The following is an 18,650-nucleotide window of genomic DNA, read 5'->3' on the forward strand; positions in this document are numbered from 1 at the left end:
GCATTATAAAATGAGGACATGTTCGGCAAATGCCGGACGGTTTGGTCACCCTAATACCATTTCACTCCGCATCTCACTTAACATTTTGTTAAGATTTATCTTTTTAAATTTCACTGAAAATTTCATTACTCTCATCCAGTCTACCCACTGCGATACTCCTGGTAGGGTATTCCCCTGGCTTCATAATACTATCGTTAATTCTTCCCCGGAATACATTTCAGAAACAAATAAAATAATTTTACATTTATTAGGATTCAAATTATTTTATTATTCAATCAGAGACATGTTATAATTCTAAGAACATGAATATCAAAAACCTGAAGCTTCAAATACTAAAAATAAATGTTAACAAATTTTCAGTGAATATCGATAAATGTCGATAATTATTCATGATTCGTGCACATATCGATACTCGACAGTGCGCATGGCTCCTCCTATGGGCTACTCGCCGATACCAGTGTTCCTTGCCAGACATTTGGAAGTTTGTTTGGAAGTGTTTTGAAGTGAAAAATAATGAGTGAATCACACACTTTTTCGCGAACTGAAATCCTCAGTCTAATTGTCAGACTTTCTTTGTTTACTGCCGTCACGTATTTCAGTGTAAAATGGATGATAAACCAACTGGACCCAACAAATAAACAGAAGAAAAAAGCTAGGAAGAAGGTAGGTTAAAGGACGTCACTGAATTAGAACACCAGTAAGTAATATCGCCATTATCCATAAAGAGGATTAATTACTGATTTTATAACGCTGCCGCACATACTAATTTGGTTATGAATTATTTGCGTGATCCTATGCTATTTATGTTACATCTACGTAATGTAGTCTAAGAATTGTTTGGGATACATTTTTGTTAAAATTCGACGTCTCTTCATCGAAGATCATATTACGCTAATTATTATACTTCAGGAAGATAGTTTGGGATTGTAAATATTTTATTATCGTCAGCGTAATTGAACTTTATACCTTGCTACTCTATTCAATCACCTTTCCTTACTATTTAGTATCTTGCAATTTCTATCTTCTTAGAGGTGCTTCTTTGGATGATTTCTTTCCTGGAAGTTTGTTTCCTAGTTAGGCCTATAGATTAACTAATGAGAAAGAAGCAAGTTTTTTTTCATATTGGTTTGAAGATATCTCTTTATTTTGTGCTCCATATAGCTATTAGACCTAGGTATTTACTCGATATTTAAAAATACCGGTATCTGCAATTCATTTTACATTTGAGTTAACCATTGTTAATTCTCTTTCAAAATGTATTTCAGAAGGTGATACCATGAAGTTCTGTTAGCCTAAAATTGCAAACCGGGTTCACAGGTGCTTCCCTCGCATGGAATTAAATCTTGGCGCTTTTTGTTGGCATTTAAACATGATGATCAGAGAGAGCTTTCATAGTATATGTAAATTTACTAGTACATTAAAGAATTATCTATTCGTGAAATTTTTTTACTTATGTTGAAGCACTGAAATGGAGACTGTAAATATGAAATGCAACCATTTTTCTGTTACTGGCTGGCTGTGACAAAGTCAAGTTTCCAATTGTCTCTGATAGAACTTGCATCATGTCTGGACCGGGAATGTTGGCCGTGCGGTTAGGGGCGCGCAGATGTGAGCTTGCATCCGGTGATAGTGGGTTCGAACCCCACTGTCAGCAGCTCTGAAGATGGTTTTCTGGTTTCCTATTTTCCATCGCACTCTTAGCCCTTTCCTATCCCATCGTCGCAATAAGAAAAACAACTAGCAAAAAAAAAAAAATACATGTCTGGCCACAGGGCTGCTATATTTGGTGAAAATAAGGAAAGTACTCAGTTCGAAATTGCCATGGCATGTGTGAAATGTGTCACTCCTTGAAATTTTTATGGTAGCTAGCAACCGGGCTGCTATCACTTTTTATCAACAAAGCAGACCAATGGTCTAGACCAGTGGTCTTGTAACTCACTGGACCTAAAGAAACCAGAGTGATGGTCTTGTCACTTGCTGGATTTAACCAAACCAGTGGTCTAACCAGAGCAGATCAGGGGCCTATTCCACAAAAGTATGGTCTTGTGCATTACAAGTAACTAGTACAAATACCAGATTTCCTGTTCCACAAAAGAATTTTCTACATTTGTACTCTACTACTCCATACTTACAGATTACCAGTGAATTTTTATGGGTGTGTTCCATGAAAGTACTAGTACTTGTAACTCACTAGTGAATTGGAAAGTATTCTCTACCAGTGAAAGCACAATAATATATAAATATACTAGTGCTATTTAAATATGCTTATTTCAGATATATTTTGATAAATATGTGGTCTAGCAGTAATACCAAATAGTAATAGTGATGGTGATTAAAATGAAAACTACCTTCTGTATAGGGAAAGAATAAACTTCCAGTTTAACATTGTACAGTATTTGAATACAATGAGTGTTTCAGGTTAAACACAATACAAGTGGAAGAACTTTTGATATCAATCAATCAATCAATACTGATCTGCATTTAGGGCAGTCGCCCAGGTGGCAGATTCCCTATTTGTTGTTTTCCTAGCCTTTTCCTAAATGATTTCAAAGATAGATACTGGGAATAGGTTAAAACATCCTATGAACAGAAATCTCTCTCTACTAAACAACAGTTACTAACAACACTACATTGGCTAGGAAATGGTGGTCGTTATTATGGTATTGCAGATATGCATGGGATGGCAAAATCTTCGGACTGTATGTCAATACATTCTGTGGTAGCTGCAATAAATGATATAAAATCTCAAATTTTTCATTGGCCTGAAAATACTGAACAAACGTGTTCCAAGGACATTCCTGGAATCATTAATGAGCAGAATCTCTCTTACATAGGCTATGTCCAACTTTTCCCCTCAAAAGCTCCGTAAGCTTTTCCCAATTCAAATATTTCCATCCAACCATTTATTTTGTCTTATTTTTTCAGACTCTCACTGAATGCGCCAAAAAGAATATCTTTCTTTCAAAATGAATAACTTCGTTTCTCTTGACACCATTTTAACAATTCATGCAGAGTTTGCAATTTCGTAACAATTAAGTTTGGCAGCCGAATATCGTTATTAGTGGCATCTGATTCTTAATGACCCAGATCCTCTTCGCTTGCTGTGCAATAGGCCCAGATTATCGTGGAACATATGCGAGGATCGCGGAACAGAATAGGTGATGATAACGGAGTAATTTCCTATCATTAAAGAAATAAACTGAAAAATAACATTGTAGCATTAAGAAATTCACAGAAATATTAGAGTTTTTTGAATCTCTACTGAATAACTTACCTTAAAATACAATATTACGACAAATGAGGCAAGCACAACCTAATTCAATGAATGGAATACGAAGATAAGCAGCTGATTCTTGCTATGACGTAATACGTTTATTGATATGTCGTCACTTGTAAAACTTGTAAGAATTCACTGGTAATATACAAGAGACTTTCAATCTTTTGTGGAACAGAAATGTACTACTCCATACAAGAACCCACACTAGTACGGTAACTTGTAATGTACAAGACCATACTTTTGTGGAATAGGCCCCAGTTGGTACTAGAGATCTGTAGGCTATTTTGCAGCAGCTAAACTGGGAGCGTACGCCTGCAATTCTGGGACTGCACCTAATCGACCAGTTGTCTTGTCACACTCACCTGAGGACTTGCACCCAGATCTCCTTTGCTTGCTGTGCAAGTCTCATTCAACATTTGTCCACTCTTAAGGAAACCTTTCTGGACAGTAATAAAGAATCTTAGGAAGGGAGGGAAAAAGGAAATGAACAGTGTTTTGAGTAATTCAGGTGAACTCATAATAGATCCCAGGGAATCACTGGAGAGGTGGAGGGAATATTTTGAACATCTTCTCAATGTAAAAGGAAATCATCCTGGTGGTGTTGTGAAAAGCCAAGCTCATGGGGAGGAGGAAAATGATGTTGGTGAAATTATGCGTGAGGAAGTGGAAAGGATGGTAAATAAACTCCATTGTCATAAGGCAGCAGGAATAGATAGAATTAGACCTGAAATGGTGAAGTATAGTGGGAAGGCAGGGATGAAATGGCTTCATAGAGTAGTAAAATTAGCATGGAGTGTTTGTAAGGTACCTTCAGATCGGGCAAAATCAGTAATTGCACCTATCTATAAGCAAGGGAACAGGAAGGATTGCAACAACTATCGAGGTATCTCACTAATTAGTATACCAGGCAAAGTATTCACTGGCATGTTGGAAGGGAGGGTGCGATCAGTCGTTGAGAGGAAGCTGGATGAAAACCAATGTGGTTTCAGACCACAGAGAGGCTGTCAGGATCAGATTTTCAGTATGCGCCAGGTAAAAAAAAATGCTACGAGAGGAATAGGCAGTTATGTTTATGTTTCGTAGATCTAGAGAAAGCATATGACAGGGTACCGAGGGAAAAGATGTTCGCCATACTGGGGGACTATGGAATTAAAGGCAGATCATTAAAAGCAATCAAAGGCATTTATGTTGACAATTGGGCTTCAGTGAGAATTGATGGTAGTATGAGTTCTTGGTTCAGGGTACTTACAGGGGTTAGACAAGGCTGTAATCTTTCACCTTTGCTGTTCTTAGTTTACATGGATCATCTGCTGAAAGGTATAAAATGGCAGGGAGGGATTCAGGTAGGTGGAAATGTAGTAAGCAGTCTGGCCTATGCTGACGACTTGGTCTTAATGGCAGATTGTGCCGAAAGCCTACAGTCTAATATCGTGGAACTTGAAAATAGGTGCAATGAGTATGGTATGGAAATTAGCCTCTCAAAGACTAAATTGATGTCAGTAGGTAAGGAATTCAACAGAATTGAATGTCAGATTGGTGATACAAAGCTAGAACAGGTCAATACTTTCAAGTGTTTAGGTTGTGTGTTCTCCCAGGATGGTAATATAGTAAGTGAGATTGAATCAAGGTGTCGTAAAGCTAATGCAGTGAGCTCGCAGCTGCGATCAACAGTATTCTGTAAGAAGGAAGTCAGCTCCCAGAAAAAACTATCTTTACATCGGTCTGTTTTCAGACCGACTTTGTTTTACGGGAGCGAAAGCTGGGTGGACTCAGGATATCTTATAAGTTAGAAGTAACAGACATGAAAGTAGCAAGAATGATTGCTGGTACAAACAGGTGGGAACAAATGGCAGAAGGGTACACGGAATGAGGAGATAAAGGCTAATTTAGGAATGAACTCGTTGGATGAAGCTGTACGCATAGGCTAAACCGGCTTCCGTGGTGGGGTCATGTGAGGCGAATGGAGGAGGATAGGTTACCTAGGAGAATAATGGACTCTGCTATGGAGGGCAAGAGAAGTAGAGGTAGACCAAGATGACGATGGTTAGACTCGGTTTCTAACGATTTAAAGATAAGAGGTATAGAACTAAATGAGGCCACAACACTGGTTGCAAATCGAGGACTGTGGTGACATTTAGTAAATTCACAGAGGCTTGCAGACTGAACGCTGAAAGGCATAACAGTCTATAATGATAATGTATGTATGTATGTTTGTAGAATATGCTGCTTGTGCTGTGTAGGTTAATGTGCTGGTGTTGCATGCCATGTTTACTGAATTGTAATGTTGTTCTGGGTGCACCATGTTGGACCTCTAACTCATTCTTGCCGAACCTGCAGTCGAATCTTTACGCCACTTGCTAGCCTGGTTTGCTGTAGTGCTTTAGAAAGCCATTATTTTAAGTTTCAATTATAGCAGTTAACTGTGTCCACCGGATTTTCTTAGGATTTTCCTGTATTTTGTATAAGCCCAGAATTTATAACATTATAAGGAAGCAAAAATAATGCATATCTTACTTGGAATTCATTTTAGAGGAGAGATGTGTTCGTTGCGATGTCTAGGAACCCACCATCCCGCCCCCAGAAGCATATTTACTTTTATAACCTAATGAAGAGCAGCACCCGCCATCGGCCATGGCTAAAGTAACTACTTGCATTCTCATTTCTCAACGTGAACAGAATGTGACTTAATTACTTTCATTGCTGATAAATACATTGCGTTACCAACCTGGGTGAATAAAATCACAAACAAAAAACACTGTGTAAAGGAAACAATATGAAATACACAACAGCAGTTATTTAATTTAATACTTATGTTAATGTAGAGGTGGATACAGGGCTGTGGCAGCTTTGAGTGTTTCCACACAAAACTAGAGGCCTAGGGCTGCTTTGCAGCTTCTAACCATCCAGACCATTGGTCTTATCCAGATCCTATCCTAACCGTCCGCACGGCAAGAACCAATCCAGACTAATGGTCTTGTCCAGGTCCTATCCTAATCATCCGCACAGCAAGAACCAGTCCGGGCCAATCATGTTTCCAGGCAAAACTAGAGGTCTAGGGCCGCTTCTAACCGTCCAGACCTATGGTCTTGTCCAAATTCCTATCCTAACGTCTGCTTGGCAAGAACCAGTCCAGACCAATGTAACAATAATCACCACCACCAGCTGTCGAAGCACCACTCATTAGTTCCTAAGTACAGAGGTTGGCAGCACTAGCACCGTTTGACAACATCCTTCCTGAGTGTGTAAACAAACGGCAGTTGTTCCGCGCACAGCTGAATGTAGTGGAGTACTGGGCTGCGGAAGGTAAAATTATAATAGTGAAAGTTGGTGAAGTTCCATGTTGTAAATCCTCAGATTTATTAATAGGTAGAAATTGTGTACACTGATGAGTAAGAGACTGCTTGACACATGTAGTTCAATTCACAGTGGGTCTCCAAATGAGCTATAGTTACTGTTGAATTTTCATAATTCAGTTTAATATTATGTGGCTCATTTACACACAACACACCATGCTGCTAACCACCACAGAAACACACAATAGTAGAATACTGTACCCATACTGGGTAATTTAGGGCAACTATTACATAATTTGGTTTCACAAACAGATGTATAGATGGAATGGTTGGGTGAGAACCTCCGGAAGTCACTTACCAGGTTTGAAGTCTCGTCCTCCCTACTTTCATTGCATCACCGGCTGAACTCATAAAGCATACGGGCATTGGGATGTTCGAAAAAAAAAATATTCACTACATAAAATATAACGAAGGTAGGATTCTCTAATGTGAGAGGAATACACTAATATTATTAAATGAGAAGAATCTTCGTTAAAATATTATTTGCTAAACATTTTATTATAATGATAAAATCGCACGATATGGTGCCATACTACAACACATAAACTAGAAACAATCAAGAATAATGTCCTTGTAGTTTATTCATAGTTGTAGTTGGTCCTTGGCATACCTCAAATCATTTGGTTAATTATCATGGTTGTAGAAAGTATACATTCCCATAAGTACATTTCCTTTAAAACACGAGATTGCATCGCTGTATATCAAACACATGGTCCATTTGACCACGACAATTATATATTTATAGTGAACACATATGTGTATCCTGGGTTTACCTAACAAATTATATTCAAAGAAAAATCAGCCAACGCTGGAATCGAACCCATCACCATAGAACACTTTGGGAAATAATTAAACACATTACATTAAAAAAATATCAAACATATATCACACAATATATCGCGAAGATTATGGCTTAACCAAGCCGTAGTATCTGGTTAAATTCTTCGCTCCAACATGGGTCGAACTCAAGTACTCCAGCTTCCAAGGTAAAAAATTTAAAACTCCAGTCACAAGCTAATTTAATGCATAAACATAGAAAGGGATCTATCCTTCGCAAAATCAGAAAATTACCCGCATTACTCATAACGTATCATTTGAATGGAATTGAGACTGCTCTGGCGAATGAAAAGGATCTCACAAGTAAACCTTAAGCTTTGCTGGGGACTATGGAATCTTTTCTCGACCCTGAGTCGCACGTAGTAAAACTGTCAGTCATGACAACAGCTGTGTATTCAGCTCCGTGGCTACAAAAACACATTGAACTCGTCGTTTCTTTCTTTCTTTTATGTATCATCTCGGCTTGTTCTCAAGTACGCATTCATTTGAGAGCCATTACTTCTTATTATTCATTATTTGGCTATATATTCAGCCCAATTCAATATATCATAACAGCCATAATTATTATTATCCTTTATCATTCCAACAACATAACATGTTACAGCTTTACCCTTCCATATCATACCACCGCATCTCAAATCCGTTCCATTAATTTACAGAGAAGACTCCATTCTTACAGGTTATTTAATTCTTCTCGCATATCTATATAATTCGCAAAATACCTCGCTTTGGGACATCTTCAATGATCATCTATTATCATATGGGATTTATAATACCGGAATCACCTTGAAGCAAACATATAGTTTATATTCAAACTACTATGAAAATCTTTACCCGATTATAACATTACGAAGACATAAGTTTAGCTAAATCGCTATTCTTCTCAAATATATGCTTCCTATACACTAAGAATTTATGGGATCTATATAATAATTCATGCAAATAAGCCTGCTAAATAACAATGATTATTCTTAAATCACTTGAAAATCCTAACTAAAATAATAAATCTTTTCCCAGTCACACGCGTATAGTGTTCCCTACATTTAATATTGTTAATCAAACATTTTAATATTTACAAAATAAAAATTGCTACTGGCATGCAAATCTCGTGGTTTAATATATACAAAATCAGTTGTACTTATCAAATACTAGATATGGTTTGCCGTCATCTCGAGGTACATCTTAGATTTTTACTCCGTCATGATGAGCGGTCTTCTCTTTGATAGTCCTTGGTTCCTCGTACTACCACGATCCATGGCTCGAACTGTGGTCTTCTTAGTTAAGTCTCTGGGTGTTTCTTGTAAAAATAACTGCAGGCACTGAGGCGCGATTCTTGTAGGCTCCAGATCTCGGGGTTCGACGACCACTCACGAACATACAGGCAAAATGGGAAATCAGTTATTAAACACTGTTTATGTACTTTCAAAGGAATCTACTGTTCATAAAATCCACTCATAACTTTAAATAGATTAATGCAAATAGTGGCAAGTTTGTAGAAATCACTGTTCATTTCCCCATTAATCACACAGTCTATCACCACGAGTGTCCATGGAGTATGCAAACGCTAATTTTATCAGGAACAGCTCTTTAATTTTGCTGAACGTCACTCACTCTTAAAATGCTTTGGATCGGTTATTACTGATTACTGAACGTAATTAACTGTCTCACTACCCCTAAACAACCCGACGCGTTTGCCCTTTCATTGATGATTGCACCATGAGCCGCAACTGACTGTTGTTGTTAATTAAAATGTTAAATGTTGAGATAAGACTTCTATTCATCAATACTGTACATTAACTTGTACCACACGGCTTATTCCACAATATTTTACATCGCACTGATGTGTTTTTCTTCTATGACACACTTCATAAACTGATATCCAAGTTCACTCCTAACGTGTTAGTACTGCAGCTACACAAATGACAATGAGATACTGTATCTAGGTCCTGGCTCTACTTATAGCCTCCAGACAAAATGATCATGGGGGAGGTAAATTATGCCCCTGCTGAATTTGAAGGTCCGGTAATCGGAATCTTTCAGCGACGTGAAAGCACTCAAATTATAGCTTGTGACCTCTACTTTCTACTGATCGCATATAAAACTAAAGCGATCAGTGGGTCGTTCACAATCTGAAAAGCTTCCTTTTAGAAAATCATGCGTCATGGTTCATCACGCAAGATCTCCCACTTTTTTCCACACGTTGTCAGATTTCAGCAGTCATCTTTAATCTGCAAACTGCTACATGACAAGAGTCATTACCGACCCACCATTAAAGTATTGCATTTATATGCATCAACAGTTAGCATTAAATACATCGGTTCGAATGAGACCTGACTCATAAATTTCCAAAAATTATTTCTGATGGTGTTCTTCTTCTTCCTCTTTTTAATAAATTATGGTGAAGTGGCACCAATGAATGCGGTGTTGAATTAGTAGAGGACATTTATTTCTCAGGGGTTAACACACCTTAACTCAGCCCACTCTCCGACAACCTGCATTTCCACGCGTAGCGTCATCCTTCCATCTCGCTCACACGAAAAGAGAGCGCGATTTCAAGGTTCAGCAGTACTACGCTATCCCTTTCTCGTTACAGTGCAGAAAACTGCTCCCTTCGGGCTGGGATATCGCAAATCACATCCCGGTTCGGCATGTAGACTGCTAATTACTGCATTATATGTCATAGAATGTTGCTGAAAACGGCATATATAATTAACTAAACCTCCTAACATGCCTATGGCATGGTGCTGAACGGTTACAATACGTAAGGTTGGTATCACTAAAGACATTGGCCGTAAAACTGGGACAAGTTCACATGTTGATGCAGATCACGGGTAAAAATTGATACCTTGTCACAAGATTTTTCTAATGTTTTAAGTAAGGGGAAATTAATGAAATATTACTTGGAATGCATCTTAGAGGAGGGATGTGTTCATTGCGATGTCCAGGAACCTACCATCCTGCCCCCAGAAGTACATTTACTCTTACAACCTAATGAAGAGTAGACCTATTACACCATTTTCATTGCTGAAGTAGCTACTTGCATTCCTATTGGCCGATGTAAAGTGGCAGTAGAAATTCAGTATGACTACCCTACTTTTATAGCATGATAAGGATGTAATATGTTAGAAATCTTAAGTGGAATACCTTGTGGAGGAGAGATGTGTTCACTGCAACAGCGAAGAACCCACCCACCGTCCCCCAGAAGTAATTTTGCTTTTATAACCTAATGCAATTTATCACGCGCCATTGTCCATCGCCTAACTACGTACCAGCATTTTAATTGGATGAGCCACAATGGGATATGACGTCATTAAGAGCAGTGAAGTAAAATGAATTCCGTTACCACCCTGCGCACAAGAAATACACAACTTTGTCAATAACCTCCCCTAACATATCCAGACTAATTGTTTTGTCCCTAATCTACCCAGTGTATCCAGACCAATGGCTTTGTCACCGTACAAGATTCATAAATTCAAAAGTAGCGCCGCTGCACTACGACTAGTTCTTTAGATGAACAGTTGGCAGCCCTGTCCACCGCACGATCACGACCATCGTGAGAAGTGAGCGAGAGAGAAACAAATGACAGTGCAATCGCACCTAGATGCGTGCGCTGGAAAATGTTAAGTGTTACTGTACTTTTGCCGAAGTGGCACGTGACGTAATTCCCATCAATTATGATAATGAGATTCCATTACCAATTAGGTACAATAAAAGCGCGAGTAAACCTGGAGGCGGACACCCCCAGACCCCCTTTGCTTGTCCCGCACAACAAGAACCAGTCCAGACCAATGGAATTTCCACAGAAAACTAGAGGCCTAAGGCCGCTTCGCGGCTCTAACCTTGGGGCTTACATCCTCCAGACCCACTTTGCTTATCCCTACATCACTGGTCTTGCCCAGGCTCTACCCTAACCGTCTGCACGGCAAGAAAAAACCGTCCTTAAAAGCAGCAATCATCACTACCACCCATTAGTTCCTAAGTAGAGAGTTTGGCAGCATTGTGCACCACCTGACGTCTGCCATGATAATTAAACAAACGAGTCATTCCGCGTGTACGTCTGTGTTGTGAAAGTCTTGTCTCGAGGGAGCAAATATTGATCATATCCCATTAACAGTTGTTTGTGTTCAGTATCTAAATAAGGATGCCATGAACAGTTGGCAGCTGTATCCTGCATTATGAGAGCATGGTGGCATTTTCAAGGTGCCACATGCACCTTCATTTGACAAGTGTTCTGAAATAGTCTGATTATTCAGACTCTAGAATGAATGATCTCGACTGACCAAGACTTGCTTGTTCACTGGACTGCTGCTTGGTGATTTGAGTACAGTACTGAAAGCTAGATCTTGCTAAAATCATTATTTTCTTTGTGAATGACATTGTTTTTCTTAGTTCAGTCATTTTTGAATGTTGTCAAGCAGTGAATTGATGGGTGCTAGCTTGAACACTTATCCCCTTGAGTAATCCATCTTGAATAATCCATCTATGGCAGATATTTATGAGAGTTAAGACAATAGAGTGTAGATAGTGTTGATCCCTGTACTAAAAATCACTATAAAGGCAAATCAGCCTCCAGGAGCAGGGAATGTAGATGCTAAACTGAATGAGGACTGTTTGTGGATCCCTAGCTTTGTGTTATAACTAGGGCTTGGAAGTTGAAGACCTATAAATTCCCTAAAAAAGACTTAAAAATACCAACAACAAAAAAAGGACCTAAACATTGGCAAAAAGGGCGTAAAAATGTGATCCAAATTCATTCTTAATTTTAGTTTTAATTACATCTTTAATGAAAGAATATAATATTTAACAGTGCAAAATACTGGTGGTATGCAACATACAGTGCAAAAATATGCGAGTGAAATACTTTTTCTTACTTTTAGACTAACACAATAAAAAAAAGGAATTCGATGTTTGTTAAAAAAGTACTTGTAGAATTTAGAATGAAATATTTTTTCCACCTAGAATGAATGCAGTGAAAGAAATTGAAATTGTATAACTGGAATATTATTTGGCTTAACCAAATTGGTTACAGAAATTGGAATTCGGAAACCTTACCTCAGTTGGCTTTGCAGTATATCACAATAGTCATCTCCAGGTTCTTAGGTGTAAAGAATTGTTGGTTTTCTGACAGCAAGTTCCTAAACATCGAGAAACTTTTCTTCACGTCAGTGGATGTTAAAGTTTGAAAATCTTCCTTTTCAATAATACTTGCATCAAAATAATCTCCTTTCAATATTTCACTTGACACCCCTAGTTTTCTTCAAGCACTAGTTTCATCTTTTCATTTAATTTCGTTTCATTTTCTCTCTTTTCAGATATATTTCAAATGTTATGTAGGCTATTTACTATAGAAAAGATGTTTAAGAGGTGATGGATGAACTAATGATAATTCAATTTGAGTATGGGCAGTGAAAATGTAATCTAAAGAAGGTTCCAAAAAAGCCATGATGACCTTATAAAAGGCTAAAAATTACCAATAAGTCAAGAAACACACACACACACACACACACACAAAAAAGGACAAATAAAACCCACAATTTTCTGGCCTACAATGACTCAGGATGAACATATATTATGTTGGGCCTCTTCTTCAGTCACTCGAGCCCTAGTTATACCTATAGGAATATTTGTGTAGTTTTCTGCAAGCATTGTTCGGGTATTGTTCTGTTGGTGAGTTTTCTATAGTCTTATTTAGATTATTAACGCTTACTTACAAAGTCCACAGTAATGTTGTGATGTTTGGGACATCACTGTATATTTTTAATTATTGAACTATATATTTAATTGATAAGATGTATATATTTAATCACTGATAGGTCATTTTTAAATTAATATGTATGTATATATATATATATATATATATATATATGTATGTATGTATGTATATATATAGGGTTTTTATCATCCATTTCAATCATTTCATTTCTTTGTATCGCGGCTATAACGTATTCTGAACGAACAAATTATTGGGTAAAGTATTTCAACATCACGCATATTTATAACTTGCAGTAAATTTTCCAATAGCCGTTGTGAGGTGACCAGAGTCAGCAGGCTAATTTCACCCCAGTTCCAGGAAAAGTACGTCATCAAGTTTACGAGAGATATTACCCTCTCCACCTCATGAAGAGACAGTTGATACATTATTAACACCCACTTTTCAAACTCCGTTTCGAGACGCTTTATTTCAGCGGGAAAGTTCAGCTTATGTGAATGAACGTAATGAAGCAACGTGATGGATTCACAGCAATACAAGGGAGAAGGGATGAGACCTCGAATCTTACTGGACCATGTGATATGGCTGATGGAAGGAGACTTTTGAACCGATAAATACCACCGACAAGGGCTGGAGAGGACATTCAGATTCTCATTGAGATTCTTATTCATACTCTTACTACGATTCGACGTCTACACGTCTGAGAAGATTTTAACTTAGTTCACTTCGCATCTGAGTATATTCTACTCAAAAGTTACTCTCATTGGGACTTGTTATCTCAATGACGAGAGGTAGTCAACGGGAGACCGGTTCTGACTGGTATAGGGGAGGAGAGCTTTTATTATGAATTTAGCTACGCTACTGTTCCGTAATACGGAAGAATACGAATGTATTCTCTCCATGAACATAACCCATGGTGGTTTTGCACTTAAAATTAGGACTCATTACGACTTTATGTAAGGAGTACAGTAGGAAGTGTTAAGGAAAGGAAATGTAGAAGTAGGACTGGAATCCAACAACAGAGAAGGCAGCCGGTACGAGATCCACATATCATCAGCTTCAAGACAACAGAGTCTACATATGGTGAGCTTATGGCATAAGTTACTGCAAGTCTTCGCGCAACAGTTCATTTTTAAAATTAATTTCATTCAATTTTTCTTTTGCTTCCGTAAGTTCAGATGTCGTTAAAACGCCGTTATGTCACGTTTTTCATCTTAATAAATAGCTGTTCTAATTTGTATTTTATGAAATGATTATTAATGATCCTTAAATTCCAAGTTAGTGTACTTAATGATTTGTGTTCCGTTCACCTCACCCCTGGGAGTTTTTTGAGTCTCATTACGCATTATTATTATTATTAATTATCTACTTTTGTTGTCAAGCCATAAGCTTGAAGACTGGCGCCCTTGGGATACTGTTTATGGAGAAACAATGACATATCATTTATTTATTTTCATATTAAAGTGACCCGCCACGTTATAATTTTGTCATTCATCTGTGGGCCAAGTGGGTACGTCACAATGTTATTGATTTTATGTCTAACTAGCCTACTTCTATGGTCTTTGAAAATACCATCATGCAGGAATTTTATCGTGGATTTCAGTGTTTCATCATAATTAGATTCTCGTCTCCTTTTACATATTGTATTAAACCTTCTATCTTTTCATATATTCTTTCAATTTCATCGTCATCTTCTGAACTGGTGGGCATGTAGTCCTGCATTATAGTCGAGGGCATTCATAGAGCCCTTGATGTTTCCACAAAGACATACACAAAATGCTGTCAGTTGGTACACTTATTTATTTCACCTTAACTTCACCTAAACATTTAAAGTTAAAAACTTCATTATTGTTCCGTATTGAATAGAGAAATAAGATGTACAATATTATAGGTTAGGATCCACCTTTCAATACTCCGTAATAAGATGGTAAAAAGTAGTTACAACCTGTTTAATGGGACCGGTTTCAACACATTTTAAGTGTCATCATCAGCCAATTTGCGAAGATTTTAAAACAACTAGCACATTGAATACAGGCAAAAAATTAACATTGTATCATAACGTAGCAATTCAGTAAATGTTCAAAACACAATAATCACAGTCAAGAGAGTAAACAGAACATCACTATCTTGCGCCGAAAACAAATATAGCTGAAGTACATAAGCAGGTCAAATATTCACTTATGTAAAGTCGTTGCTAGGCAGGTCTTGTAGGCATTTGTTTCTCCGGCCGAAGAGCAAAAGGTGACGTGAATGAAGTCCTAGGAAAACAGTGTAGGATTTAATTTCGTCAAATTTCAAAGTGGATATATAGGTTTTTTAAAATAATTTAAAACGTTAAAAAAGAATAAAGCCAAATAAAAAATATATTTAAAAAATAGGAAGAAATAATGAAAGAAATACGAGGTTCAACTCGAAACAACTTGCCGTAGTAATTGATAAAGAAATGATAAATAGAGAAAGGGGGGGACGTTAATTAGAGGGTGGTGGTGGTGGTGGTGGTGGTTATTGTTATTAGAGGAAATACAATTGGGCAACAATCCTTAATATAATACTAATTCGAAGAAAAAAGAAAAAGAACCGACACTTCGAAAAATGAAGATATCGGTTAAAGGAAGACAAGGGCCACGAAGGGCGTGAAAATGAAAGACTCCCTAGCCCTCGCAAACCTAATAGCATCGGGGTCGGAAAAGAACAAGAATTGACCAAGGGAGGTCGGACAGGATAGATGAAAGTGAGGAGCCTGGCACAAGTAAGTGGAAGCAATGCCAGGACTCAGCTAAGGGCCCCGTGGTCGCCAACCCACGCTCTGAAGTTCAGAGCCTGTATTCAATGTGCTAGTTGTTTTAAAATCTTCGCAAATTGGCTGATGATGACACTTAAAATGTGTTGAAACCGGTCCCATTAAACAGGTTGTAACTACTTTTTACCATCTTATTACGGAGTATTGAAAGGTGGATCCTAACCTATAATATTGTACATCTTATTTCACCTAAACATACACATAACCTAATCAACTTTTGTCACAAACAAAATATGCACATGAACAAACCGCCATCTTTAACAAATGCCTACCACTAAGCACATCTCACATGAAGATCACAACCTTAAAACACAGTTGATACAGTTGACTGCTGACGGTATGTCGGTTCAACCCAACACGCGGTTGCAAGTATACTCTTGTTAAACCATAACTGTAACTAAGTAATAACTCATCTCTACCATCAAGACCACCTCCTTATATATGTGCCTGGCCAGGCTTCTGGAAAGATACATTTTCTCGTAAATTCTTTTTTTTTTCCCCAAGTTGCTTTACGTCGCACTGACACAGATAGGTCTTATGGCGACGATGGGATTGGAAAGGGCGGGGAGTGGGAAGGAAGTGGCAGTGGCCTTAATTAAGGTACAGCCCCAGCATTTGCCTGGTGTGAAAATGGGAAACTACGGAAAACCTTCTTCAGGGCTGCCGACAGTGGGGTTCGAACCTACTATCTCCCGAATACTGGATACTGGCCGCACCTAAGCGACTGCAACTATCGAGCTCCGTTCGTAAATTCTAGAGTGCTTAAGGCCCAGATATAATGTACAGAATATTCTACAGAGTTCTCGTCTCCCCATTACCATTCTGGATGTTACAGTGTGTTTCACAATTCTGTAGTGGATTACAAATCATATATATATATATATAGGTAATAATAAATTATATACAGGTTCTTACATTAACTAAACTCATATAAATATCTATATATGTAGGTCGAGCCATAAGTCATGGCAAATATTTTTTTTTTCCCCCGCGAACAGGAGACAACATAGAAAATCTAAGATATGCATTTGGAAACATACATTATGTACTTGCGTACATTACCACTAGATGGTGTATGTAATATTATTTTTTTGTCAGTGGCCTTACGTCGTACCGACACAGGTAGGTCTTATGGTGACCATGGGATAGGGAAGACTTAGGTGTTGGAAGGAAGCGGCCGTGGCATTAATTATGATACAGCCCCAGCATTTGCCTGGTGTGAAAATGGGAAACCACTGAAAACCATCTTCAAGGCTGCTGACAGTGGGATTCGAACCCACTATCTCCCGGATGCAAGCTGACAGCCATGCACCCGTAACCACACGGCCAACTCACCCGGTGATGGTGTATGTACACAACCGTTTGGGTCTAAGCATGCACCCAAGTTCAGTATGTGAGTGAGAGCATCACATAATGGAAGTCAACAAGCAGGAGCAACGATCGTATATTAAAATAGCAGTTCTCCGCGGCAGAAATGCACGCCAATGCCATGCAGAGCTGCGGGTAGCATTAGGCGTGCATCCATACCCTATAGAACAGTGGCGAGGTGGGTGGAGACAGTCTTGTGTATTTGCTGTGTATACATAAAAATAAAACAAATGTTTACCAATGGCCTGTGTTCTGTCTCTTCTAGGAGAATCTCCTGAAGTCAGAATTTGTCTTCAGGCACTATGCATAAGTACATGCACTATATTTCCAAATGCATATCTTAGATTTTCCGTGTTGTCTCCTGTTCGCGAGAAAAAAAATAGTTGCCATGACTTATGACTCGACCCTCGTACAACAAATGTTTCATGACATAACCTCACAAATAATGCGATCGTAAACTAGTAATGCTACTAATAAGTGAATGTACATCACAAGTCATAATAATAATAATAATAATAATAATAATAATAATAATAATCGTAAAATAATAATAATAATAATTCAAGCTTGATACTGCATTATTTACCCATGTGGGAGAGAATATTGTTTTCAGGTTATATCAGTTTATCATACTTGTGTCAATATCCCCCCTATAACTTGAAACAATTTCCACACACTGTCACACTCGTCGACTTTGCCTTGGTCGTAGATTGTCTTCTTTCTTTCTCGATGTCGTCAGATGTGCTCTCCTCCTCTTGACCAGATTGTGCCGTGTTGGGGGTCAGGGTTGCCTCACTGCCAGCCTCTTCCGTGATGATAGACGATGAATTCTCCTCATGACCAGACTGAGCTGTGTCGTCAGTAGTCTCTCCTCCAGGTGAAGCTGTGGTAGTACCGGGCTTACTCTGTATGCGCAGTAGTTGGGTGACTCGCCGCAACTCCGATGCATTGACGTTGACAGGAGGGCAGGAGGGTTGGTCTTTAGTAAGTAGACCCCATGGTCCAGCTGTTTATCCACCTCGATGGGACCAACCCACTTAGGTGCGAGACCTGCGTGAAACCCTCGAGTCTTATTACTGACTGGGTGGTTACGTCACAGTACTTGTTAGCGTGATAGGAAGATCTGGGTGTCTTCGACATTTTGAGCCTCGGCGTGGGTAAGGTATCTCTTCTAGACCAAAGCTTGCATCTCCTTGATGTCTTGCTGCTGCTGCCACTCTGCCAGGGATACAGTTGCATCATCTTGACCAGAAGTGGGTGGTGGACGAATCTCCCTATCCCCGGTGCCGTATAGCTGTCTACCAA

At 38.5% G+C, this 18,650-nt stretch overlaps 1 protein-coding gene across 1 annotated transcript in view; it reads left to right on the forward strand.

Moving 5' to 3' along the window:
• Nucleotides 1-432: 432 nt before the first annotated feature.
• nmd (no mitochondrial derivative) overlaps nt 433-18,650 on the forward strand; it is a 264,121-nt gene continuing 245,903 nt past the window's right edge. Inside the window, exon 1 of the mRNA XM_067138223.2 lies at nt 433-663. Coding sequence (XP_066994324.2) covers nt 514-663 — 150 coding nt within the window. The 5' untranslated portion in view covers nt 433-513. The remainder of the gene's footprint in view (nt 664-18,650) is intronic.

The sequence above is a fragment of the Anabrus simplex genome, chromosome 1 (assembly GCF_040414725.1).
Source record: "Anabrus simplex isolate iqAnaSimp1 chromosome 1, ASM4041472v1, whole genome shotgun sequence".
In the NCBI taxonomy this organism is placed as follows: domain Eukaryota; kingdom Metazoa; phylum Arthropoda; class Insecta; order Orthoptera; family Tettigoniidae; genus Anabrus; species Anabrus simplex.